Source organism: Seriola lalandi, unplaced genomic scaffold (genome assembly GCF_002814215.2).
Source record: "Seriola lalandi dorsalis isolate HSWRI2012SDOR001 ecotype SW California unplaced genomic scaffold, Sedor1 jcf7180002054946, whole genome shotgun sequence".
Classification (NCBI taxonomy): Eukaryota; Metazoa; Chordata; class Actinopteri; order Carangiformes; family Carangidae; genus Seriola; species Seriola lalandi.
The window spans coordinates 1,093,820-1,121,412 of record NW_019525497.1 but is presented as its reverse complement, the minus strand read 5'-3'; the positions used below and the strand labels follow the sequence as shown (position 1 = coordinate 1,121,412).

The following is a 27,593-nucleotide window of genomic DNA, read 5'->3' as shown; positions in this document are numbered from 1 at the left end:
ACTTTTATGACTTGCATAATTCCCACACATCTCTCCTGTCTTCATGTTCACTGTTTAAAGATTTTATCTCTGTGTGTCAGTGCATATAAACCTCATAATGGAAATAACCCCAGTGGTTTTCTCTTATGAAGCTGTTTGCCTTCTCCTGTGAAAACAGTTTGACATTTTGGTGAAATGTTTTGCTTCCACTCCCACGCATGAATGATAAATTCCTTCTTGATAAATTGATTTTAAGATGAAATTCTGTTTTCCCCAGGTGGTGGCTCTCCAGCGTTGCTGCAGTTACAAGCCCTGCCTGCCAGAGCTGTCTGTCCAGGGTGATGCCCCTGTTTCTGGGTTGGTGGAGGAGGAACAGGTAGTTATATTTAGCTGGTTGATCCTAAGTTTGTCGAATGTTCATGAGGAAAAATCGATGCAACACTTGCTGTAATAAGAAATTAACAGCACAGTGTGTCATGACATAGTTTGAAAAAATTGTGTTCTATCGGAGAGTAGTCAAACCAGTCTTCCTTGGATCTCTGATGGTCAGGGGGGTTTTTTTGTTGTTGTTTGGGTACAAAAACCCTTCTAACATGCTGCTATAAAATTTTCTCTATTCTCCAGTATTGTTTCAGTTTCAGCAGCAAACTTGATTATACATACCTACCCTTGCACAATACATATAATGTGTATTCAGAAAATAAAATAACATTTCAACGACCCACTAGTTTATTGCTTTTAGCATTCCAATGTGGGGCTTTTATTTGATCACTAGCCAGCTGAATAAAATTGACATATTTGCAGGGATGTTGATTGATTTGTCCATAAAATAATAAAGGAAAGATGTTTTTTTCAGCCTGGAAGCCCTCGTGGTGACAGCCAGAGGAGCAGGAGACACTGGCTGCAGAGTAACCAGCCCTTATTGAGGATGTTTCTGAGCTACTGCAGCTTGCATGGCTCCCACGGTGGAGGACTGGCTTCTGTACGCATGGAGCTCATATTGTTGCTTCAAGAATCTCACCAGGTAATTAAGACATGCACACCAAAGGCCACTGATAAATAAGAGCATGACAGTTTTTTGGTGGCAGCCAAGTTAGTCCGGTTCTATAACTGTTTCCACTGAAGAACTATACTGCCTATTTAGGTTTCTGGTGGTGGTGATCAAACAGTTTGTCAGATAATCATTTAGTAATTAACTGACAAAAAAAAAAATATTGGAGATTAGTAGGATGACTTACTAGTGCTGCAGTATTTTGGTGATTGTTTACTAATCTATTTATCATTAGGAATATAAAAAAAAAAAATGACAAAGATTTGTTAATTACAGTTTCACAAATGCTTTGTTTGACTATTTCCTTTTCCCACTTCAGAGGCTCTGGATATAGCCGACAACACAATTAATTAATTATATATATCTATATATACACATATATACACAGACAGATTAAATTATGAGATTATTTGATTGATTATTACAATTAAACAAAAACACAATGATCAAATAAACCACAGACACAAATAAGAGGATATAAGTAAATTAATAACAGCATAAGTGATCACATATTCCGTTTGAAGGGAAGGATGATGAGCAGATGAGGGGCCAAGTACGAATGAAAGACGAACATGAAGCCATCTGAAAGCTTGTCTTATTGCAACCAGATTCCCAAGACACACACGCACACACTCTCGATTGTGCATTGGCGATTGCCTGCACACCTCCAACAATGGGTTGACAGGTTGTGCTGAATCTCCAAGCCTCCTGAGGGAGGCCCTGCCTTAGGCTGACTATTAGAAGGTTGAGATAAACAATTCAATGAGCTGGCATGGGAACAACACACTTGAATGATAGCACAGTTGATGGGCACTGGGAGTGTTTCTTCTCTTTTACTTTGATTTTGGAATAAAGGCAGTTTCTGTTGTCCCAACTCTGGTCCCATGGTTGTCAAATTTCTCCATTGTTGTCGAGGAAATTTTTGTGATTTCTCCTTTGTCTTGACTTCAGTCAGTGTGTGGAGCTTCTGTTGAGGAACTCAGTGACAACTGAATGTGATCCATCAAGCACAATGAACAAAAGTCATGATCAGGAATCTAGTAAACACGCACAAATCCTGACTCCTCCATTGGTAGTGTTTTCTTTCTTGCTCTTTAAATGTCATTCAGACATACACTGGAAAACACATCCTGCTCTTAAGTACCGGATCATGTATGACACTCCAGCAGTTGACTCGTCCTGTCTTTATTACGACTCAGGAAAATATTGTTTCACAGTTCAAAGCAGCAACGCTCAGTTCCTAGTTCTCTTTGTTAGCTGTCTCTTATACCCTCTAAAAAAAGATATGAGAAAGTTGAATGTTTACTGTGGTGTGACGGTAGGTTATGTACATGTTATGTCCCAGTTTATAGGTGTGATGTCTGATGAAGAGTATTTTTTGTGAACATTAAACACTTGAATGTTTTTATTATGCCTCCACATCAGCGACAGCCAGGGCTGGAGGCATTATGTTTTCTGCTTGTCCATCTGTCCATCCATCTGTCCCATTCTCATGAGTGCAATATCTCAGTAACGCCTTGAGGGAATTTCTTCAAATTAAGCACAAAGTCCACTTGGACTTAAGGATGAACTGATGAAATTTTGGTGTTCAAAGGTCAAGGTCACTGTGAACTCACAAAACACTTTCTTGGCCACAGCTCACACATTCATACACTAATTCTGACACAATTTAACATAAATATCTAATAGTATATGAAGAAGTGGTGACATTTTAAATCCAAATTGTTAAAGGTCAACTTCACTGTGACATCAAAATGTTCTGCAAAAACTCGTCTGGCCATTATTCAATGCTGTAACTCAGGTAAGAGAGATGATGACCGTATTTCCTGCAGCTTGGCTGGTTAGCAGACGGATACAACTGCAAGGCAGTAATTCTAGTTTACTGTGATCAACAATATCAGTTCATTGGGCCATCTGTTTAGTGTGCCTGCAGGCATAGTCTAATGATTTGACATGTTCCTCTCTGACCTCTGCCCACAGGACGACTCTATCCAATCAGTGGTGACGTCAAGTTCCCAACCCACCTCTATCCCTCTTCTGATGGCTTGCACAGCCAACGTAAAGACAGTGGTGGCCAATCCCATCGTGTACCTGACCAACCTGACTCATGACATCTTGCAGACCATCAATGCACTCGACTCTCCTCCACATCCTGATGTTGTTAACAATGAGGTGAGACAGCCTCTGGTCGCATTAATCTATTCTTTGGATCCAAATGGCTAAGAGTGGGCTTCAATGTTTTCTTTATTGAAAGCAAGCAGTAATACCAGGAGGTGTGTTCAATGAGATAGGATATGTTTGTTTCTGAACAATTAAAGGAAATAATTCATATAGATATAAACATTATTGTTTTTTAAGTTTTTATTATGTATGAGTGTTAAAGAAGGATGTGGACATAAAGATTTAATTTTGTTCATATGTGTTAACACTCGTTTTTGGCCAAATGTGGGCAATGGAATAAAGTAGTAAATACAAAACTGATATATTATCACGTTTTGAGTTGATATACAGCTAACTTGTTAGCAGACAGTTGCATTTTTAGACATCCAGCAGATGCATTAGCAGTCATTAGAAGGCGCTTTTGTATCATCTTGATGAATGTAAGTCCAATATTCACTCTCCTGTAAGCTTTTGTTTTGATCTCCCATCAACTCCTGGCTCTTGAGAGCAGTGAGAGTGAACGAAAACAGTGAGGTTGTGAATCGTGAAACAATGAGCTGAAAGATGCTATGAAGCTCCGCTGAGCTGAAGAGAACTGCAGAGTGTCAAAGTTTGTCAAATCAAACCACCCTTTTCACATAGATGTAGAAGAAAAAAGTGCACTTCAATTGAACACTCATCTCATGTTTTTTTTTTTCTCTGATCACGGCTCTTATTTCAGATCTATGTGATGCACACCTTAGCTGCTTCCTTGTCTGCCTGTATATATCAGTGTCTGTGTGATGGACACACCTACAGGTAAGTGTCTCAGTACTCTCACTTATTACCATTCTTTTAGGGCAGTTAACCCTCTAGTCTTTCATGTTACATGGACTGTTTCACAAAGCACTGTAATTCGCAGTTTCATACTGATCCCATGCCTCGCATCACTTACACTTCATAAACCATGAGCTATTTTCAAGCCATCCATTTCTTAACAATGATTCGGGGATGTAGGGAAATAAATCTTTGCACGTCTCAGCCGAGTCTCTGCAAAAGCTCTTTATGCAACCTGACTCAAAAAGGTTTGAGTTCATAGTGGGTATCTACAGGGCAGCATCTCTCCAAGCAAGATTCTTGAATTCTTAATATGTCTTCAAGCGATGCTTGACTTTGATACAACTTTTTCATTTTCCACCACATTCACCCTGACACGACTCCATTAACAGCACTAGCCGCCACTGGATTATTTATCTGTCATGAATGATCTGATTTTTAGCATTAGCATTTAAAAGACAAAATGCTGACAAAAATAATGTTGATTTGTGTCCTCTGGTTACAATTGTTTGTGTGTTAGAGGGTTTTTAGGCTTATTGGAGCAGAATAATAAGAAATAAGGGGGAAGGGACATGACTGCTGGTAACCAAGCATACTTTATAATGAGAGGGTAATGCACACATACAGTTCAAGTCAAACATTACAAATGTAATACCAAAATGGAATATGCTTTTCAGGATGTCTTAGGTTTTGTTCATGAAAAATCATCTTAGCAATTGCTTTATGCTTTATGCTTTAGGCTTTTGGCTTAGGCGGGTTTTATAAAGCTCTATTGTGATGTGATTTAATGCATTGAAAAAGAAAATCATGTTGGAAGTTTGCTAACCAAAAATATGACAGTCACTTGTCTGTTTTCATCATCATGTTGAGAATAATTTATGGGAGCTGCATGGCTGCTGTTTATCATTCTCATTGTAAATACTTAATTTGATCTTTGGGTTTGACAGACGGAAGGAACATTGTTTATTTAAGAGGCGTAGGTACCATAACTCCAAATCACTTTATCAACAACCCAGTAGGATTTAAACCTTGGATGGGTGAATGACTGTGTGTGGGATTCTTTTATTCTTTTTTTAAATAACCCATTTGGCATACAGCTGTGCTGCTGTGTGAGTTTCTGTCACCATTCTGTCAAATTGTTTGATGTTGTATGGAGTTATTTAAACTTGTGCTTGAAAAGATGTGGACCTTTAAAGCCACAATGCTGTGACACCACATATAGAATCGCAAGTATCAATTAAATTTTGTGTCTAAAAGGGGGAATTTTGTAAGCTAAGAAAGAAAACATTTATTAGTCTTTCAGAGTAAGCTCTCTGAACTTAGTGTTTCAAACTTCACACAACTCTTACCAATTTGATTAAATAAGCACTTGGTTTTGTACCTTCCTCATCCGCTACTTAGCACATGCACACATGCAGCCATCTATCACATACTGCTGGGAGTTGAACGGCCTAACTAAATTTGCAAGGCTATTTCTAATTTAACACTGTCTTTGTTATGGTAACTATGATATAAACTCTCCTAGGGCGTGTCGCTGCTTTGGTTTGATGAATTTGTGCTTCTATTTCTTCCTCTTGAGTGTGTGAGCAAGAGAGCGAGTGAACGAGGGTGTGAATTTTTTAAAACGTATTTCAGGATGTAGGTTGCGGAGGTTGAGTGTTCTTCCAATACATGTTCTGCTATTTTCTGTCTCTGTTATCACATTAACTTCAGTTTGGTTTAGTTACTACTAGTAAACAACTAACAGGTATTTCCATATGAAGCCTAAAAGCTTTAAAGTTCACTGGACCTGCTTTCTTCATCATGAAGCGTTTCTTCTCATGATGCCTCTTTCTTAGAAACTGTTGTTTCCCAGACTTCATAACAAAGTCAAAACAGTTAAAATAAAACATGTGGACATTATAAATTTATACCACCAAACCCATTTTTTTAAAATTTCTCTTTTCAGTGCAGTATTTCATGTTTAATATAAATGTTTTTCTTTGCGCCCTCATACTGACTCAATGGGGTCCATTTCTTTTGTCTGTTTCATCTCCCACAGCCATGTGAACCATTTCACAGGGATTGTGTATCAGAGTGTATTGTTGTCTCAGAAGCATCCAGTCAGAACTGTCAGCATGGATGAGTCTGTGCAGCCCAACACTTCTCCTGCACAGTGGCCAGGTAAATCAACCAAAACATATACGTTTTTGGCTTGAATTAAAAGAAACAAACTTTTCTCTTTGTCAACAAATAAAAAACCAAAAGAAACAACAACTTAGTACAACTTCCCTTTCCTGTCTGTAGCATTAAGCTCCAAGCTGATTCATTCCTACAGAAGATTTGAATAGTTAAAAACAGGTCAGGTATATATAGTCATTTTTAATAAAGGCTCAGTAATTTCCTTAAAGAGCTTGATATTTTTTTTAGTTTCTAGCAAACAGGACTCAAACATGAGTAAATATTGTGTTTGCTGGGGACTATTTTCCAGTGCTCTTGTAAGTATTTACGGCAGCAGGATGGTAAATGTTGGATGTGGGAAATAAAATACAGTGCCCTTATTCATCATAATAAAGAAGCATGACACCTAGCACAATGCTGTGGCTCACTGATGTGTTTTTAATAGTTTTTAGAAGGAAATGGCACCAAGGAATGCTCTTTATGAGGGTCTGGCTACACAGGGAAATTGTTTGTTAGTAGGATGAGTTCATTGTTCGATTAGGTCTTCTCATGGAATGTGTTGCTAAGAAAAGAAATATAGAATATTGTCATTATCTTAAATCAAATATTTGAATGTATTCCACAAAAAGGTGGCTTTCAGTAGACTAGTATCCTGCTTTTTTGTTTCACAAATGCCAAAAGATTTGATGTCTAAAAAAATACAGTTCTTGTAGTTTACACACTTGAAGTTCTTCTACAGTCTTTATCTCTTCTTTTTCGTTCTGCGCTCCTTTATTCTCCCCAGGCATCGCCTCCCTGATTCGGCTGTTGAGCTCAGCAGGTGAGGAGAGCCAGCCAGGCTTGGCTGTGCTGCTCTGTGAGATCCTGACTGCTGTCTTCCTCAGTCTGTTTGTTCACGGCATGGCCACACACTCCAGCAACGAGCTTTTTCGCATCGTGGCCCACCCTCTCAACAGCAAGCTTTGGGTGACGGTGTTTGGAGGAGGTGCCCGGATCCCCGTCATAGAGAAACCTAACAGCCCCATGAGAACACCTCCACCAGGTGGGTGACTGTGTGGTTTTCTTTTTGACGGTCTGTCTGTGTGGGGTTTTTTTTCTTTGGGTGTTGACCCAGTAGCTAAATCAAGTCCGTCCTTTCTAAATTAATTGAGTTCCCGTCTGTAGGTCATAGAGAAATCCATCAACCTATTAGTGTGGAAGCTGTTTCCTTCACTCTCTTGTGCTACTCCTTAATGGTTGGCAGGAATGCAACTCCTGTTTATATGACAAAATCTAGACAATTTGAACTACTTTTGTTTGTTTGATTTGTTCTTGTTGTGTTTTGTTTTTTAGGAAAATGATTCAATGTTTAAAGGTGACATAATTGTCATTAGCAAAAAAGAAAAAACATGTCAAGCTTGAATGCACAAGTGCACAAGTGTGTGTGGTTGTGATGGCATCTGAAATCATTGTATTTTAACAAACACTTTCTCTTGACACCCCAGCATCCCCGAGTGGCTCAGACAGGAAGTCCAGACGATTCAGGCTTCTGTCATCACGCAGTGGATCCAAAGAGGAGTCTGGGATAGAGCGGGAGGGGCCATCCAGTCCCAAGCATGTCCCTGTAGTGGAGCAAGAAGCTGCGTCCATCTTTAAAGAACGATTTGTCCCGCCAGAGCTCAGCATTTGGGATTACTTTATTGCCAAGGTAAAAAAAAAAAGACAGGACCCTTTTTATATCGACTCCTTTCCTTTACATTCTGTGTAACTTGGCTTATATTTGTTTTTTTTATTCAGGGTTCATCAGGCGTATAGTTAATGTTATATAAATACACTGGTAATTTGTAATGATTTAGATGCATTAATCCGCCATAATACTCAACACACACTAAAGCTGACTAGCAGCAAATGAAAGAAAAAGAAAGTGTTTTTCTGTTGTTTCAAACTAAAACAGTATGTGTGTCTGTCCTCTTCACTGCTGTTATTGTGTTCTTGTGTCTCTTAGCCTCTGCTGCCACCATCAGAAAACAGAATTGTGTATGACTCAGAAGAGAGCCAGGGTAGTCAAGATGAAGACGAAGATGGCGATGAATATGAAGATGTGTTTGACCCCAACTCTCCACAACGAGAGCATTCGAACCACAATTCATACAGGTAATGACGGCACGGATTGGATATTACAGAAAACCGTGTCTCATCTTCGCCTCATTTCAAGCTGCTTAAAGTAAACCTGCGTATCTTCACAGCTGTTTGTGACTGGCCAAAGACTTTGTATTCAGTTGCACTGCCTTTTTTGAATTTTGCTCCACATTCAGTCTGAACACATCTTTATTGTTTGAGATTTTTTGAAGGCAGCATTAAACCCATCTAGAGTGTTCATGTTCAAAACTGTAATGGTCTCGTTTGTAATGGATTCTTTTCCTCTCAGTTGGTGTTTAATGCGTCTGGCAATGGTTCAGCTGGTGTTGGTCAACCTCAAGTCCTTCTACCCAATGGCAGGATATGATCTATTAGGTAAACACTTAAATACAGCACATACGCCTGATGTACTAACATCCAGGATGTAGATAAGAGCCTCCTTATCTCTCACTGCCTGTCTAAACTAATCTTATTGCCTCCTTGTTCGTGTGTGCCTGCTTCTGTTTAATGTAGATCTGCCTGTGGGCTCTCCTCTGTGTCACGCTGTGCTGAAGACGCTGCAGCGCTGGGAGCAGTTGCTGCAGAAAAGACTGGAGATCTTTGGGGGCCCCCCTTCTAAATACATCTCCACACACCTTCAGGACGAAACAGCCACATCTGGCCCCGCCCTGCTCAGACACAAGGTTCTGTTTGAACCATCCAACACCCCGTTCAGGTACTACCATGAGCTGGAGATCAGTAACAAGTTTGAATATGATGTTTGCAGTTGACTTATCCTTTATAACATCGCTTCAAGCCCTCAGATGATCAGTTTTTACACTTTGTGAATTAATGTTAACATGATGACTACAGTTGCCTTCAGTACCAGATGTATCTGTACAACACATCCGTGAAATCCAAGCGGTTTTATTCCTGCGCAGATTGACCCCTGTAGATTTCCACACGGCCTGTATAGTATGTACTGTAGGGAATTACAGCTCTTGGAGGAACAACATTGTGCATGTGCATTTGATGTGTCTTGCCTTAAGCACCAGATATGTAAAGTTTTCACATCAGCGCCGAATCAGAAATAATATTTTTTTAACACGTGTGCCTCAGTGAACCGATACAACTGATTCAATGAGCATTATTATTAATATGCTGGAGATGTTCTATTCTTTTCAGGACTAACCACCATTCGGCGCTGCCAGTGAAACGATTGTGGCAGTTTCTGGTCAAGCAGGAAGAAGTACAAGAAACTTTCATTAGAAACATCTTCACCAAGAAACGGGACCCGAATGAGGTACACCATGTTTACACATGCCAACCCATTGCATGAACTGCCTTCATGTTGCACAACTTGCACACCGTATTAATTGTCACTGAATAACACATTAACTAGTTTGTTAAAATCCACAACACATGTCTGTATTTACCCCCCACCCCCAGACAAACTGCATCATTATAGCTTTTACATCTCTGTTGGCACCTTTTTTTTTTTTTTGTTCCGCATGCCAGTTGTTATTACTGCCTCCAGTTGCATGATGCTTTTGATTTTATTCAATTAATTACACCCTGTTTGATTAACATCTCAGTAATTCAGTTTCTGTGTGTGTTTGCATGGTTCATCACTGGTTGTTGTTGTATGTTGTGTGTGTTTTGTGTGTGTGGGTGTGTCTGCCCCGTGCTGCTTCCCCCAATCATTAAAGTCGGTTGAGGACCAGACTGACAATATGAAATGTTCAGGGATGGACGAGACAGGAAACCATCAGGTACTGCTGCTTTAGATAAATTATTGCTTATGGTATTGGAGTTGGAGTTGGGTGGGGTGGGTGTCAAACCTCAGTACCTTTTGCAATATCTTCTGCCCAAAACTTTGATAGATTTGATCTTTTTATCTTGTTGATTTATTGTATGATCAGATATTGCCTAATTTTAATATAAAGTTTATGGTAATTTTAAGCCGTATTCTAATCAGGTAAAGTGCTTGTGTGGCTGTTTGTATTAAGACCACATTAAACATTTTATTCAATTTTATTTATTTTAGAAATACACATTTATATTATGCAAAATAAGGTATTGCACTGGCACTGATATTGAAAAATTTCAAAAACTACTCAGCTGTAAGGATGGGACAAATATTGCCGTAATAGATGATGGAAAATAATAACAAGTAAGACCATGCCATTTGCATTTTTTCACAGCATTTAAAATATTTAGATGACTTTGACAAAAGGAAAATCACTGGCTTCATACTGTGTGGTTGGCATCGCAGTTTACCAGCACATTTTACACTTAACAGTCTTAACAGACCATAACATCACTCTAAAGGTGGTGTCCATATCAGACCATATAAGTCTAAATCATTAGTTATCAGTTAGTTATTTGTATAATAAAATATGTTTCCAAGAACCAGCTGGCACTATAAAATGGCATCGTTTTATCAGTTTTTGTAGCACGTTTATAAAAATGGGACGTTTTCATCATATTAACACCAGTACTTCTGATTTGACAAGACCAATGAGTGAATAATTTACTCTGCACAGATGTTGTGAAACTATATGAAACTTCTCATCACCACACTGTAGCGTGGGTGGTACAAACTACCATTGATTAGATATGGGAACATGCACATCATGTGACTGTATTTGCCTCTACGGTAGAGTAGTAAATGGGACCTGTCACATATAATCGAAGAAACATTAAAATTGTCATCTTGACAGAATTACTGTACACGTATTTCCAAGGCCATGAACTCCCTCCCTCCTCAGTGTTTGATATTAATCTTACATTTAGCAGTCTAAATATTCATGTGAATGTGAACCATAAATCTTAAATTATACTGTACACTGATGCTTCATAGAGGCTTTCTAATCTTCTGTCTCTCACTGTGCAAGCTGCCATGTTATAGCTACTCCATTTGGCTCAGTGTTAATTAGCCCAGTCTCTCAGAGGACGAGCTATGAAGCTGAATAGCTTCTGATTAATGGGCCCAACACTGTCGCAGTGAATCTGCATCCCACAGGGATTATGTGCACTGTGAAAATGGCAAACCACCATATTTAGATTTCTGCAAGTGAAGTTTTCATTTATTCCCTCTGACAGAAACAGACATGGTCTTTTCCTCTTGAATAAATACAGTAGACTTTAATTCAATCTCATGTTAAAAGGATGCCTGTCTCGTGTTGAGTAACTTTGGCATTAAATGTAGATAACTTTGGCATTAAATGTAACATACAATATGCAGAGCTACAGTATAGCATTCTCTGCTACTGCAAACATCCCGTAGGACCTATAGTACAGTGTGTTCTTGTGCCCGTCGCTCAAGGGATGTTGCGCTCATGCTGTCTGATGGCACTACACCAGTTAAGCTGGATACCGCGGTTAACAGCGTGGCGTGATGCAGCGCACATGTCCTCTCCTAACTAAAAGCAAGACAAACAAACACATAAACATAGAGTGCACATATTACAGTGTAGAAAACAAAGAGTAAGCCCAGACCGAGTCTTTCTTTTTTCTTTTTCTTTTTTATAGCTGTCATCTTCTACAGCAAATAATTTGACATTTTATTTATCAACTCCTCTCATGGATCTTGTCAGGTCATTGGTTCTGTAGCATGAAGGGAAACATATCCGAAGTCATGGCTGTTATTTGACTGCAGGAAATGTTTACCAATGTTTCAGCTGTAATTATTGAATCTCCATGGTGGTGATTTATTTGTGTATGTGTGTGTGTGGGTGTGTGTTTCTCTGTGCAGACTGAGTCAGATCAGGGCTCCCCCGGAGGAAAGGCACGCATCATCCACAAGGAATCTGACATCATCACAGCCTTTGCCATCAACAAGGTACAACTCTTTTACATAGATGTCACTGAACAACACAATATACCACAATATACCACTGTTTTCAGAAAAAGCTCTGTTAACACCACTGTACACTATCTACCCAGCAGGTAATTAACCACTAGCTTTTGAACGCAGTAGAGCATTTAGCAGCTAAAGAGACAGATATTCCCCACAGGAGCTGGTGGAGACCAAAAGCAGAGCAAAAAGGAGGAGGAATGTTGGACTTACCAGAAATGGCCAGAAATACAAAATAATGTTAATGTTGCTTCATGCCTTCATAACTTTATAAAATGATAATATGTTGGTGTAATGTGTCCCCAAGTGGCAAAAAAAATCAATCAATACAGCAATAATTAGTTTTAGCCCAGCTGTGCATAGTAACAGCAATTTCAAGTATTGTAAAACTGATGTGCCACTAACCAAGTAATTAAAATTTGTATTCTGAATTTGAAGTTTTAAACTTTGGTGGATTCAAACTAAATTAAAAAAAAATTTAAAAAAAAACATGAATTTTAAGTCATAGCTTCACTTTGGCAAATACAACCTCAAATTTAGAGCACACAATTCAAATTCAGTGCAAAGATCACTTGCTTCTGACCAATGGCACAACTCTTAAACCATTTTGTAGCCCCTTTGATGTTGTCAAGCCTGTGTTTTTCTGTTTGATATATAAAGAGGTATGATACTCTGGCTTGAATGCAGCTATTTATTTAAAGGGAAGCAGTGGTACTGGCCTCTTCTCAACAGTGATCAAAGAAGGGTCAGTTCACTTCAGGTCATCATTAAAAGCAAAAACTTGGATAGTTTTGTGACCTTAGGCAAAATAGAGTTCGAAAAATTCTTTCTCTCGCTCTTGTGGATCTTCTGACGTTTCAAATTTTGCACATAGATTAAATCACCCAATTTTCCCTACCCCTATCGTCTTTGGCACTCACCTCTCCCTTTTTTCCTGTCTCTGTCTGTCTCCCAGGCAAATCGTAATTGTTTAGTCATGGCCTCCACCCATGACATTCAAGAGTTGGATGTGTCATCCATCTTGGCCACACAGATCTTGACATGGATCGATGATGATGAGGCCGAAGCCAAAGGGTAAGAGAACTATCTGTGTGCGTGTGTGTGTGTGTGTGTGTGTGTGTGTGTGTGTGTTGTGTTTTTGCGTGTGCATACTGTATTTGATGAGGCAAACGGCTGTGAGAGTTCATCCAGAGTAACATCATCTTACCTTTTCACCCTCATAACGATAGAGCTAAATAGAGTGTGGGCACGGGACAGTGTGATTGGTTCAGTTATGGTTGTGTAGGTGGTGTACATGCATCTGTATCTTTGGTGTATATGTATGGCCATGCAGCATAATCTGTATGTAATTGTGTGTGACTGCTTCTTTATGAGATATTGTTATAGATTATTAGATATAGGCACTTTCTGTCATTATTTGTTCTTTTTCTTTTCTGAATAACTTACTAAATGTACACAGTGTTAACAAGAAAGCTGTTGTCTTTCAAACAAGGCAATGCTGGCTGAATTACTGTATTTTTTCCTGCTAAGGATGATTAGTCCTACCTTGCTTTTTTCATTAAGTGCATCCTGCAAATTTTCTAAACTAATCAGCTCTGGATCTGTCTCTGAAATAAACCTGATTTGCATTGCCGTGAAATTATATGTCCAGTTATTATTATCTATCCTAGTGTTGGAGGCGATGATTTCCTGGTGGTCCATACACGAGATGACTTTGCCGCCCTCCATGGCACCACACCATACACCCACAGTAGCCCTGGCACACCCATCAACATGCCATGGCTGGGAGGCGTGCAGACTGGCAGGGGTGCAGCTGTGGTGAGTTCTAAACATTTATGCAGTATATAAATGATATGGTAAATGCTCCCCAAAGACTAGGTGCTGGTTATGTCACTGTATATTGGAGAGAAGATGACGATGTTTTGACTGCACTTGGTGCTTAATGTGTGGTTATCTTGTCTTCAGTGATAATATCTGAACCGTTCATTTGTTTTTTTGATTTTTGGTGGTCAAAGGTCAAAGGTCAAGGTGACCTCACAAAACAAGGTTATGGCCTTGTGAATGGAATATCTTGGGAACTCCTCAAGGGAATCACCTCAAATTTGGCACAAATGTCCATTTGGATGAAATGATTAGAATTTGGTCAAAGGTCACAGTGGCCTCTTGAATCTGATATCTCCAAACTGCCTTGAGGGAATTTCTTCAGATTTGGCACAAACATTCACTTGGGCTCTAGATCTGCTCACATTTTTACTCAAAGTAGTTAAAATGATTTAAATTGATTATTCATCTTTGTCCAGACTCCAGTGTGCCAAAAGCAGCATGGTTGTTAGCATTAGCTTCTCTTATTGACTTACAAAGGAACTAAGATATTGTTGACTGCTACAGCTTGTGAGCCCAACTCTGTGTCATTTTATGCAGTTTTTATAAAAAAGTCTGTAAAAGCTGTTTTTCTAAATCAGAGGAACTTGGCGTCAGCAGTGGGGAGGGTGATTGATTTTGTTCTGGTGATAGCAGTGTCTTTGAATGGAGAAATAGTGAGTCATGTTTGTTGATATTAACCAGTTTGCTTATTGCTCTTGATATGCAGATTGGACAGTGAAATCCACTAACCGTCATAATTATTTTACCAACCAGTTCTTCAGTTTGCCAGTCTGACAGTTTTGGTGCACAACACACTCCTCGTCTGACTCTTGTCTTGTCCTGTCTTCAGACCCAGTGACAGTTGTGACTCTAACCGGAGTTGACGGCAGTCACATTAATGTGGAGGCTACAACAGGACACAGTTAAAATGGCTCAGAGAGCAATAAAACACATCTTGTTTGCCTAAAGAACAAGATAATAAATATATCACGTAATTATTATCTCTTGTTAACAAAGGCAGTAAATTCAGTTAAATAAACTATGAAACACAGTGAATGAACCAAGGGCTGCTTACACTTAAAATGTTGGTATAGCTTTCGACAACATTCAATGGCCTTCCTCAGCTGATTGATTTGCTCAGTTGTCACAGAGATGGTTACGTTGTTATCACATTAAGCAAGTGGAATTATGGTCATGTGATAACTGGTGATCACATACTGGCAGGATATCCTACCCCCAGCCCCTGTTCAAGAATGGTCCGGCAAAGGATGTCAGTGGTGTCCTTGATCCTTATCGGCCGTCTGTTGATTCCTGCTTGATAATTTTGTTCAATGCTATAACCAGTTTTGGTCTGGTGTTCACAGACTGCTGACTTCTCCGGTTTATGGGGTTCATTCAGTCTCTTGTCCACGGTCACCTGGGATGTCATACACCACTCCAGTTTTCCTCTCAGTTCAAGAATGAACTTTAAAGCTCACTCTGAAGTTTTTAATGAGATTCTCCCTCTTCTGAAATGAGCCTAAAATGTTTTATTCCCTCTCATGATGCATGGCAAAACACATTTAAAAATAAAAACCTTGTAGCCACAATCACAAAAATAATCATAAATCTGAGCCAGAGCCTTACTGTCACCCAACTAGTCATCTCCACAATGCCTAACCATAACCTACGCCCTTACCTCAACCATGGAGGGCAACAGTACGGAAAACAGTCATATTATAAGCATGTGAGAAAATAGGAATTGGAGTCTTGTCATTCTATGCTTGGACACAGTCGGCAGCAAAATTCTAATTTAATAAATTATTTAATTGATGGGAAAATGAATTTGACGATCTGTAATCAAGGCTTAAGCAGCGAATTAAACTTTAAAATCCATCACTGATAGAGCCTGCCACGCCACAGCTGCCGTTCACGTACTACAGGTAGGTGCCAAATGTTGTACGAGCATTGTCAGAGCGTGAGTTTAACAGATGGATAAAGCCAGCATAATTGGCTGTTCCATCTCTGTTTATGGCCTTTAGAACTATGCAGTATTGTGTAACTTTACTATTATATAGCAGTGTTCTTATCCCTGTTGTAAAAGATCACTGTTTACCATAATGAAACACTGCCTTGTCTGTTAACATTGGCTGAGAATCTTCCTTTCCTCCTCTTCACTTTGCTTCTCCCAGATGATCAAGAGAAACATCAATAATGTGAGAAGAATGACCTCGCATCCCACACTGCCTTACTGTAAGTATGACTCTAATGTCTGTCAGTGGATTAGAAGAGTATTCGCTATCATGATATTCCTCGTGTTAGAAAGAGCCTTCAGGGAATGATTACATCACCCAAAAAGGTACTCTCATTCTTCTCTTATGCAGATTTTTAGCAAGTGGCAGAGTTTATTTCCTCTGGTCCCAGTGCTGCTATTGATTTAGAAAAGGCTGCATGAATACAACATTGTAGTTTCCAGTCAAATTGCAGTGTAGGGATTAACTTGTGAGGTGTTCGGGTGGAATAATTCCCAGCAGGTCGTAAGACTCAGGAAGTAACAGTTGTTGAAGTGTTTGTGAAATAAACTGTTTTCTTTATCAATTATAAAACGGATGATTTCGGGAACAAAGAAAAGCCAAAACCTCATGTCGGGACCTGAACGTTCATCAAGATGCACTGGAAAATGAGCTGAACTGATGTCACCTTTGCTGATTTCTGTTTTACAGACCTGACAGGAGCTCAGGATGGTAGCGTGAGGATGTTCGAGTGGGGTCACTCCCAGCAGATCATCTGCTTCAGAAGTCCAGGCAACTCCAGAGTCACCCGGATACGATTCAACCACCAAGGAAACAAGGTTACAAAGCCACACACACACACGCTCATACTGTATGGACCAGGAAATTGAACACTTTGAACCGTTAACTACCGCTATACATATGTCAAACTATTCTTATCTTTGCAGCATGACTGCATTGTGATGTGAGCCTGTCAGACTCAGCAACATTTTCACACTCCCTCTTATAACTTTGCCAACCAGGCACGGACCGCAGAAGGGAGTTTGGCTTCAGCACACATTGTTCTTCAGCTGAGTGATTCAACCGCTCTGAACTCAGGCACTCGCCTCGAGCTAATAATTTTCTCAGATGGTGCCTCTCCTGTGCCAGTACTAACTTATCTGCCTGTTCTGGTCAAAAGAGTGAAATATGCTTCTTTTTTTTTTAATTTGGAAAGACAGGACATGCAGAGGTCTTCATTTTAGTTATGTAATAGGTGCTTGGCCTAATGAGGCTGTTGACGTGTTTTGGAACATATTTTGAGCACAATCCAAATCCCCTGAGGGGAGTGACGGTTCTCGGTTGTGTGCAAATACAGCAGGAGCACCTGTCAATAAGCTTCTGTCTGTCTAATGTGAAATAAAGGACAATCCTAACTCTTTTTTTTTTTTTTTTTCAGCAAAGTCTCACATCTGCTCTCTGAATTTTTTTGTGTGTAGTTTGGTATCATAGATGCTGATGGAGGTTTGAGTCTCTGGCAGACCAACACAAGTGGGAATACACCCAAACCATTCCTGGTAAGAAACTCAAAAGCCAATTCATTTGCAACCTTTTCCAGCATTTTTTTGATTTTTTTTTTTTTCTCTGTCAAGTCCACCTTAGTGTCCTCTTGTTTTCTTCCTGTCATTCTCATTTTTTTTAACTCTCCTCCTGCTTCTCTATTAGTGTCACTATTACTAACCGTTGTCTTTGTTTCTCTCTGCAAGACGTTGCAGTGCCACAACAAGACAGCTCATGACTTTGTCTTTGTGGGCTCCTCCTCCCTCATCGCCACTGCAGGTCTTTCAACAGACAACAGGTACAAGAAACGTAGAAGGGGAATTTCGTCTCCAGTTGTTTTCTTCCCCTCACTTGAATTCAGTGCCATTCAAATTAAAAGCTTGATCTTTTCCATATAACTTCACTGTACTCTGACCAACAGGAATAATGATGTTGTTTGATTAAAATGTTGGAATGCATCGTGATGTGGTTATTTTTGACTCCACAGGAACGTGTGTTTGTGGGACACTCTGGTGACTCCTGCTAACAGCCTTGTACATGGTAAGACACAAGACACACTTTGAAGAATCAGCCGATTTACAGCACCTTTAGAGCTGAAACGATCAGTTGTTTAATCAAGTAGATGGTCGACAAAATTAATCTGCAGCAATTTTGTTTCATTTAATTGTTGAAGTTGCCCCTTAAACCCTTAAATATTGTATGATATATAATATAATATTTCTTCCATTCCTTGTTCACCCGCTTTCTCATTCTCAATCCTGCTGTTTGCCCTCTGATTTTTAAATGTCATCCTCGACACCAGCTTTCTGCTGCCACGAGTCGGGTGCTACTGTGCTCGCAATGGCCCCCAGGCAGCAGCTGCTTATCACAGGTGGGAGGAAGGGCTGGATCAGCATCCTGGAGCTTCCCCACAAGCACCAGCGCCAGAGCTTCCAGGCCCATGACTCGCCTGTCAAAGCACTGGCTGTCGATCCAATTGAAGACTGCTTTATCAGTGGATCAGCTGAGGGCAACATCAAGGTATCCTCAATATAAATTATGCAATTAAATACATTTCTATTGAATAAATATCTAATTTTGAGAGATATATTCCACACAAGTGATCAGGGAGTTTAATTAGTAATTATTTTAATATACAAATATTTATTAATGTTGACGGCTTTCAAGGTTTGTTCAAAATAGAAGGCTTTGTTAGAGAATCTCCCAGAAAGGATTTTAAGTCATAGAAGCTGTGACTTTTTCAAAGAAAGTCATAACATTTTTATGAGAACTTCTTGGGGAACAGTGGAAAAAACTATTAAAAAAAAAACCCTAAAAACTTGGATTATGAAAACAGTTTCGATCATTTACTCTGCACAAAGTAAAAGCATCCCTGACAGAACAGTCCTACAGGGCATCTGGCACCCAGGTGTGAACGTCTCTGCCTCTCCTGCACATCGACAATCAGATGACTGTTGCGTTTATCCGTGGAGACAGTGACCCCAATCGAAACCAATGTCACACTTATGATTAACCACCTGCGCGGGACAATAGTGCGAATGATGGAGACTAAAGTGTAAGGTGAAAGTGGGGTGACATGGGAAAAGGCAAAAGGGAAACTGTTTTGAGTGAACAGGCAGGAGATGTGGCCGTCTTTAGCTAATATATTTCGAGACGCGGCAGGTCCTTCATCTTTTTGACTTGAATATGTTGGCACAGATCACACAGCTGTCACTCCAAGGATGAAGCCACTGCGTCACACAGATGTAGAGGGAATGGTGCAGTGAACATCTGCTTGAAATTCAAATGACTTTCATTCTAGATGATTGCTCGCAAAAACCTCCAAAGCCGTGTATAATGTTACTCATCTGAAGTCATTACTTGTATATTGGACAATTTTAATTTTAATGTGGGTGTGCTGCAAATTTATAAGCTTTTAAAAAGTTTGATTAGAGTCCATGGAACTGGAAGATTAACTTAAATATACAGAATTAAGTCTATGAAATACCTTATCAAATAATAAAGCTCCCAGGCTGGGAATATGACTCAAACAATGCAAGTTGCTCAGAGCTAATCACGGTTCTCAGTGGACACTCATTTTGTCTTAATAATTTCCTGTCTGCCAGTCTGAGGCCAATCATCTTATAGGATAAGGGTGCTGATATTCTATATTTTTCATACCGTCAACAAATCATGCGAAAAGACCAAAACCAGCAATGCAAGAGATTGTGTCGCTACTTTATATCATCTTAACTCTGCCTGTGTCTCTCAGCCCTAACGACTCGTTTCTACTGAAGATTTAAACCTTTAAAGACGGATCATAAATACGTTCTTTAAGAAGTCAAAAGTGAGGATCATCAATTTATCAAAAAAGGAGACATGCATGTCTGTACAAAATTTAGTGCGTAGAATTTATCTATGTGAAATTATCTTTAAATAAACTACAGTGCCCATGTTGTGATCTTGGAGGAATGAGCTGTATCAGACTGACAATATATCAGCAGACTCAATCTTTTATACATTGTGCAGTTTAAAAATACCTGTGCTAAACTTTCGCTTCATAAATTGAAGTTGTTTTTCATATATTCCCGGGACTTCCCCAGGTTTGGAGCCTGGCCACTCAGAGTCTCCTCTACGCCTTTCCGAACGAACACGCCCGCCAGTCGCTGTTCAGGAACCTCGGCACGGGTGTCATGCAGATCGAGGTGGGACCGGCCAATCACATCTTCTCCTGCGGCGCCGACGGAACCATGAAGATGAGGATCCTCCCCAACCGCTTCAGTGTTGTCAACAACAACCACGGCAACCTCAAGAACGATGTCAACTTCATCATATAGACAGAAAAATGTGGAGTTAAAGCAACTGAGCTGAATAATGTGAAGTGCATTTTAGGATGGAGCAAAGTTTCTAACAATATTGTGGAAAGTACCATAATACCTGATTGGAACAATGGCCATCAAGTTTAAGTATTATCATCCAGTTTAAAGGAAGAATAGCTTTCATGACAATATATATATATATATATCTCCTATATTCATAGGATTTACAGACTTTCACAGAGTAAGAGCACGTCGTCTGATTCAGGGCCCCAGAGAGAGTGAACATGCAGTGAAATGATCACATCTGCAGTGCTTCGTGTGGGACATGAACCCAGACTTGGCATCAGAGCCGACAAAGCACAGGAGCGAAGTGTTTTTAAACTCTTGTGGAAGTTAAAGTGGGCACAGGGTAACGGCCGAGGGCACATTCAAAAGAGACAAACACCCACCTGGAGATTCTCCAAAACAAACTACCATGTCAGTGTCTGCTGAAGAGCACATGGAGAGCTTTTTTTTTTTTTTTTTGCACAGGGAGTGAAGCTGTAGAAGGAGCAGTAGTGAGAAGAGACTGTGAAGAGTCTAAAGCTGCAGCATTGTTCTACTTAAATAATATCACCTTCTCTTTAGTTCATGTTAGTAACACAGTCATGATAGTGGAAGCTCCTCTGGGATCACTGCAGGAGCGTCCAGGTGATAAAATAAGACTGTGTGTGCAGTGCATCGTACAGATATACGTGATCCCGTTTGGGGATGGAACGTCTCAAGACTGTACAACACTATCAAACCCGCTCGGCACAATGCAGTAAGGCCAGTGGACATGGTACAAAGCACATTAGATCCAGTCACAAGGACTCCCGGCACATTCTAGTGCCCAGTATAAATTTTTTAACACAAATGATGCCAGCTTGATTAAAAAGCAGACGACCGGGTATTCGATCAAACCACACTTAAGGAATTACAGGATGTCAATTTCATATCACTATTATTCAGTCACGTTTTGATTTCAAGCGTTTGGCTGATGTCCTTCTCTATACCTGACCTGAAATGAACACAGGAAACCTGATTTTATGAAGGTGGAAAGAATAAACACATCATACTGAATCTCTTCAATTCAAAACAATGGTGTGACATTTTAGGGAATGTTATTTGATTTCTGGCAGAGACGTGAGGTGAGAAGATTGATGCCACTCATGTTTGTGTATTAAATATGAGTCTACAGTCAGCAGCTCTATAGCTTAGTTTAGTTTAGCTTAGCTTAGCTTAGCATAAAGACTAGAAACATGAGGAAACAGCTAGCCCGACTCTGCGCACTCTGTTCCTACAACAACAACAACAATATCCCTGCCAGCAGCTCTAAAGTTGACGATAAATCTTTTTTTTTTTAATCCGTACATAAAGAAATCTAAATTATTTCTATTTTACAGCTGATTATACAGGCCAGACTGTTTCTTGACTTTATTTCTTTCTTTTGGATAATGTTGCGTTAAACATAAAAGTCTTCACTCCTATGTAGAGATGTGAACTTTTACCAAGTTGTAATAAACTGAGCCGATATTCATTCAGTCTCAATCAAACTAATCAGAGGAGAGAAGCAGCATAGCCTCTGTTCTGTAAATAGAAAATATCATGTTGCCATGGTTTCAGTGAGTTGCTGTGGGCTCCAAGTTGAGCCCATTTTTTTGGAGGGGGTTCCCATTCATGTTTTACATTTTGGAAAAGTTCACCGATAGCAGTTCCTGTTTGGTGTGTACCAGTGGATTTACTGACAACTATGATAAAATTACTCTGATACTGAAGAAAAGTTAAAAACATGATTCTGGATCTCACGCACTAAGGGTTTTAAAGTGGCCTACCTTCTATGAGCTGTGCATCACTGCCACTGAGAAGCTGCTGATTGTAAGCAGACCAAACTACAGTTACTAACCTGCTGTTGTTTTCAGAGCACCTGCATGCACCTGTCACTTTCACCTCACGTCGCTTCCTCCGCGCCTCCCTTACAGTTTAAAAACTTTGGGGATATAGCCACACAGTTAAAGAAAAAGTAACCCTTCTTTTTGAACAGCTATATATGAGAGTATCAAGCTTCTCGTCCTCTCCACTTGAAAGTGAACAAGAAGTGTATTTTCCAAAATGTCAAACTCTTCCTTTAATCGAGCTAGTCAAAATTTGTGACTGGAGTTCACGTGTGTGCCAGAACCCAGTGTTTTCCTAACTTGGAATGGACTACCTGAATGCACCATTTCTCTTTCTCTATTTTGCACATAAAACTTAAGCTGAACTATAAATAGTGTAATGCATATAACAACGAGACGGGATGACAATAAAGCAGCCCAAGCATCTTGTCATAGATTTACAATATATGGTACAATATGTTTTATCCTGGCCTAGATTTAATCAGTGGTATTACTATTATTATTAAGTGTCCTTAATCTCTGAGAACTACTTCTGCTATGCTGGCACAGTACTAGTACTGTTGGTCCTGATAATATCGATTATTACTGATGTTAAGTTGCACAAAGTAGCTTTAATTTAAGGCCCCTTGTTGGTATGGGACACCTTGAATAATACCTTTTCTGGCTGCATTCTGTTTTTTGAAATGTTGAATATTAATCTTAAGAACATGTAGCAGGAAACTTTGCTTTTGACAATGGAAAGGGGTTGTGGTGGGGCAGTAAACAAGTTTTAATGGATATCTTATTTTGTTGTGGAAATGTTTTATTCCAATAATGATGCACTTCCCTTTCATCTACTCCCAACTTTAATCTTCCATGTGGACCATGATTGGAAACTGCCTTTGAAACAATATTGTTTGCCTTGTAGTAATCTTAATTTTATTAGCAGACTTGCTTTATCTGCTTTGCTATTCAGTTCCTTTGTAACAATTACAGTAATTACCTTAACTTCACTTTTTCTTATCATTCAGTTTCTTTTTTTTTTTTTTTTTTATCATGCAAATGCAGCACATTGCCTTCAGTACATGCTTGGAAACTGTAATCTAGGTTGGTGGAGCTGCAAACTGTCCTATAGCAGTGAAGTGTGAAGGAGGAGAATCCATTAAGAGAACGACCCACAGAACCTTGTGCTGCTGTAGAGAAACAAATGTACAATAGCTTTGATTTCAGGGAGGATAAACTGAGGAATACCTTTTAGATGAAGCAGATTTATTGCAGTTATGTATATACATAGATTCATAATACCTACATAATTATAACAACTAGTCGTAGACAAACAGCAGGTAATGACAAAAGCCACTTTATGAAGAATATTATTCTGTACAAATACAGGTATATTTATGAAATATGTTCATATTTAGGATTATACACTAATTGATCAAAAGACAGATGTAATCTTATTTCCTGCTTCTTTTTCTCATTTTTCTCATTTTGTGAGTTTGAACAACCACATTACGATTTTTTTTTTCCCCGCAAATCAGTGGTTGGAAAATGATCTGTGCTCCTGCAGTAACTGGTGATTAAAATACATTTTATCAAAGCCAGACAATATGTACTCCGACAAAAACTGGAGAATAAAACACATTTTATCAATTACTGGTGATTTTCCTCATTCAGCTCAATGAAAAAGAACCAAGTTATCACATTCAACTCTGATTTCTTCGCTTTCCTCTCTTCAATCTTGCAAATGTGAATTTGATCAGATAATTCTAATTTTTTAATGAAGATAATGTGTAAATCAATGTATTATACAGAAAATGTATCAATGTAATAAAAAAAAAAAAAACTATTTAACATGAGCAGATGTTTTTTTGTAATTTTGAACACAGGTGATGTTTGTTCATACCAGTGCATTATCGCAATTCACAAACTTGTCACAAATCAAGGGAAGTATAAGAACATCACAACGGATATACTCTACAGTCATTATATACTCATTACTTACCATCTAACATTCTGCATTGTATTTTTATCAAAGTCTAATATATTCAGTAAATGATGGAAAATGACACTGTCATCTCAAACTAAAGCACCAAATGTTTATTAGATACTGGTTCATTTAAACCGTGATTGCAACACTTGCCGTCTATAGAAGTGTTTTAAAATGACATTTAAATTGGTTCTTGTCTGAATAATTTTACTTCCTATAAAGAAAAAACCATTGATGTTAATAGTAACTGCACTGATATTAAAAGTTAAATGAAAATCATAATTTATATAGCTAGTAAACTACAATTTTACACATTTAATAAAAGCATGTTTGACTGTAACACACCCTGTAGTTATTGTTAATTAATGCATTTCCATTCTGAAAACACTTGAAAAGTCTGTTTTGCTAAATCCTGCACTGTTAACATCCACGTTAACTTGATAGCAGTCTTCTTCACTGCCTTTGTTGGCACATTGCTAAATTTCTTTGCATGTTACCACCACCTATTGTCAGCAGCAGGAATGTGTATCGTATCAAAACAACAAAACAGGGACCCATTCATAAAATCCCGACCTTACACATCCAGCAGTTAGAGCAAAATTAGCATTCATTGGGAGTTGGCGAATGTAAATCCAATATTCACTCTCTTTTAGCTCCGTTTTTGGCCTCTACCAAATCCTGGGTGAATATATCCCTCTCTTCAGCTGCTGGTGCTGAGCAGCTAGTGTACAGTGGGTTTTTTAGAGTTTTTCGGTAGAGAAACTGCTGCAGCCAGACAACTAAACACTAAAATCTCCATAAAGCCGAGACGCGCTGCAGATTCGGGTGATAAATCTTTGTAGGTTCATTACTGTGAGCTGCGGCTCACATTTCCCTGTCATTTGATACATTGTTATTTCAAAAAAAAAATATCAATTATAGTTGCTTTAATTAAACATACAGAAATAAGGTTCTGGATGAATTTATTTTCATAGACGAGCTGTCATTGAATTACATTACAATTACACTGAAATGATATAAAAAAAGTGAATCATTATTTTCATAACCAGCAAACTACATTATTATACATCTCAAAGTTTCTGTTGTGATTACAGTATCAGTCACATGAAACCGTTTCTGACTTAAACTGACTGAGATAAATTAGTCATCAGAATGAAATAACAGATGAATTATGACTTTAGTAAAGCTGAGATTAAAAATTGGTTTATCATCATCACTTCACCCAGTGCATTTACCAAATGTCTGGCAACATTTTGATTCTTGTTTCTAATGACACCTGAATACCATGACCGATTGAAATAAAAAAAGGAATTAAATTCATGAAGACAAACGGTTAATTTCCCCATTAGGTTTCTTTAAAGGCAGGTGTGTTAAGTGCACATTTAGCAAGGACGGACCAACCAAGTTAAACTCCAACCAGCTGAAATGAATTATTGCTTCTGTTGCCAAGAACTGAAGATGTGAGAAAAAGTAAAAGATCTCTCGTTTCCCTCGAAACATCTGTATCCATGTGATACAATGAAGGACATTTCCCACTTGATCAACATTTTATGACTGCAGAGAAATTTTACTTAATATGAGAGAGTTCATTCCAAAGTGGTACTAATCTTACTGGATAATTTTTTATGCATTTCTCTTTGGAGGCAAAGCATTTTAGTACGCACACATGAATCAGGACAGAAAGGTGGACAGATGGAGAGAGCTGGTAGCTTGGTTAGTTCCCTAAAGTCATCTGGGTGCTTGGCTGAGGGGCTCACAGTTTGGCGTGGTCCTTAAGGATGACCTCCAGCTTCTGACTCAGCATGATGTTCCCTCTGACCTTCAGCTTGCCTGAGAAGAACGCCTAGCAAAAAGAAAAAAAGAAAAAAACACACACATGATTAATTTTTACCAATAAAGCACAAAGTCTCTTCTGATTTCTACCCGGTCGGCTGTTTCTTCTTTTCAAGTGCACAGGGAGTCAAAGAGGGCCAACACGCCTGCAGCTAACACTACATACAAATGAGAAAAGCAACAAGCCAGGACTCGGGCAAAAGGGAATATGTGACCATTGTTGCTTTGGCAGCAGAACAAATGAAATAATATTCATACGCATAAAGGTTCACAGCTGAGAGGTGCAGCAGGAAAGTATTGAGTGAACTGAACCACTGAGGATGTGCAATGAGTTCCTCGGCTAAAATCAATCACGGGATGGCGCTTAGACGGCCCTGGATGACAGTAGTGTCCCTTTCAGCTCCACCAACTAATCTTTCTCTTGCTGCTCCTTTCATCGTCCGAGAGGCTGGGAAAGACCCTGCCTGAGGGATCTTCAGTACCACGGTCTGCTGACGCTCTTTGTAGAGAACGAACGTGCGCGCGCGCACACACACGCACACACACACGCACACGCACACGCGCGCGCACACACACACACACACACACACACAGGCCTCAGATCAATATCAAGGGCTCCAGGAAGCATATAAATTCTGTACAGCGATGGCCACTCCCTGTGACAGATGAGATGCTACAGACATAACAAGTAGCGTCAATTGATTACTCGTTCTGAGTGCTTCCTGAACTTGGTTTGATAGATCAATGCCTTCCATTTTTTTATTTGACATTAGTAGATCAAGGAAGAAGTCATTAGAGATTGAAAGGCTCTGCAAAGACACTTTCGCTTTAATTAAAATGTTAAAGAAGTGATTTTAATGTCGGAAAAAAAAAAAAAAAGGTTGTTGCATTTTAACCAACACCTCATTATTTCAAGGCCTTCCGGCATCTGTTTTGCAAAACCGTTGCGAAAAATGCTCCGTTCTGTGAGCACAAAAAGCTTCACTGCAAAAGCAGGAGTTAATGTGATACACTCACAAGGATAAACATGCAGAGAAAGAAAAAAAAAAGATAAATCAAGGCCATTCAGAGAACAGCATGTAAATAACTCTTTTGTTAAAGCGTGTCACGTCAGAAGAGATGAGTGAGCAGGCCTGACTGCTTGTTGTCACCTTCTGAGGGTTGAGTTTCCCCTGCACCACCTCCATGAAGTCTTCATCCGACACCGTGATGGTCACATCTGCCTTCCCGCTGTAAGGGCCTTTATGCAAGGAGCCGCTGCCGTTCTTCAGATCAATGGCTACAGGAAGACAGTGAGGTAAAAGAAAAAAAAAAAAAAGTAAATGCAACGCGGAGAGACGGAAGACGGAATAAATCATATAAACTTGACACAGCTTCACTTTCCCTGGGTTTGGCTGGCCTTGGTCTGCTTTGCCCCCACAACTCATTCGTGCTTGCAGTTATTTTTCAGTCATTAGCACAGATTTTATTTGACAGCTTGTTAGCAAAATGTCAATCTGGGTCAAATCAACTTGTCAACTTTACAGCTCATACTCATATTTCAACCTTTGTCTCATGAGCCAGTG

At 39.3% G+C, this 27,593-nt stretch overlaps 2 protein-coding genes across 3 annotated transcripts in view; one reads left to right on the top strand and one right to left on the bottom strand.

Annotated features, from left to right (window-relative positions):
• dmxl1 (Dmx like 1) overlaps nt 1-23,861 on the top strand; it is a 54,689-nt gene extending 30,828 nt beyond the window's left edge. Inside the window, exons 30-51 of one of the 2 annotated variants that reach the window (XM_023394225.2) lie at nt 257-355; nt 836-1,003; nt 3,011-3,202; nt 3,912-3,988; nt 6,048-6,169; nt 6,951-7,208; nt 7,651-7,853; nt 8,151-8,299; nt 8,574-8,659; nt 8,798-8,999; nt 9,449-9,566; nt 9,973-10,035; nt 12,021-12,107; nt 13,078-13,196; nt 13,793-13,940; nt 16,157-16,217; nt 16,688-16,815; nt 17,455-17,532; nt 17,722-17,813; nt 18,003-18,055; nt 18,318-18,535; nt 20,098-23,861. In XM_023394225.2, coding sequence (XP_023249993.1) covers nt 257-355; nt 836-1,003; nt 3,011-3,202; nt 3,912-3,988; nt 6,048-6,169; nt 6,951-7,208; nt 7,651-7,853; nt 8,151-8,299; nt 8,574-8,659; nt 8,798-8,999; nt 9,449-9,566; nt 9,973-10,035; nt 12,021-12,107; nt 13,078-13,196; nt 13,793-13,940; nt 16,157-16,217; nt 16,688-16,815; nt 17,455-17,532; nt 17,722-17,813; nt 18,003-18,055; nt 18,318-18,535; nt 20,098-20,331 — 2,955 coding nt within the window. In that variant the 3' untranslated portion in view covers nt 20,332-23,861. The remainder of the gene's footprint in view (nt 1-256; nt 356-835; nt 1,004-3,010; nt 3,203-3,911; nt 3,989-6,047; nt 6,170-6,950; nt 7,209-7,650; nt 7,854-8,150; nt 8,300-8,573; nt 8,660-8,797; nt 9,000-9,448; nt 9,567-9,972; nt 10,036-12,020; nt 12,108-13,077; nt 13,197-13,792; nt 13,941-16,156; nt 16,218-16,687; nt 16,816-17,454; nt 17,533-17,721; nt 17,814-18,002; nt 18,056-18,317; nt 18,536-20,097) is intronic. The other variant, XM_087170386.1, reaches the window with a different exon arrangement.
• Nucleotides 23,458-27,593, bottom strand: part of hsd17b4 (hydroxysteroid (17-beta) dehydrogenase 4) — a 28,451-nt gene continuing 24,315 nt past the window's right edge. The window contains exons 24-25 of the mRNA XM_023394226.2: nt 27,180-27,307; nt 23,458-26,038 (exon numbers count right to left, since the gene is read on the bottom strand). Of these exons, the coding sequence (XP_023249994.1) occupies nt 25,949-26,038; nt 27,180-27,307 (218 nt within the window). The 3' untranslated portion in view covers nt 23,458-25,948. The remainder of the gene's footprint in view (nt 26,039-27,179; nt 27,308-27,593) is intronic.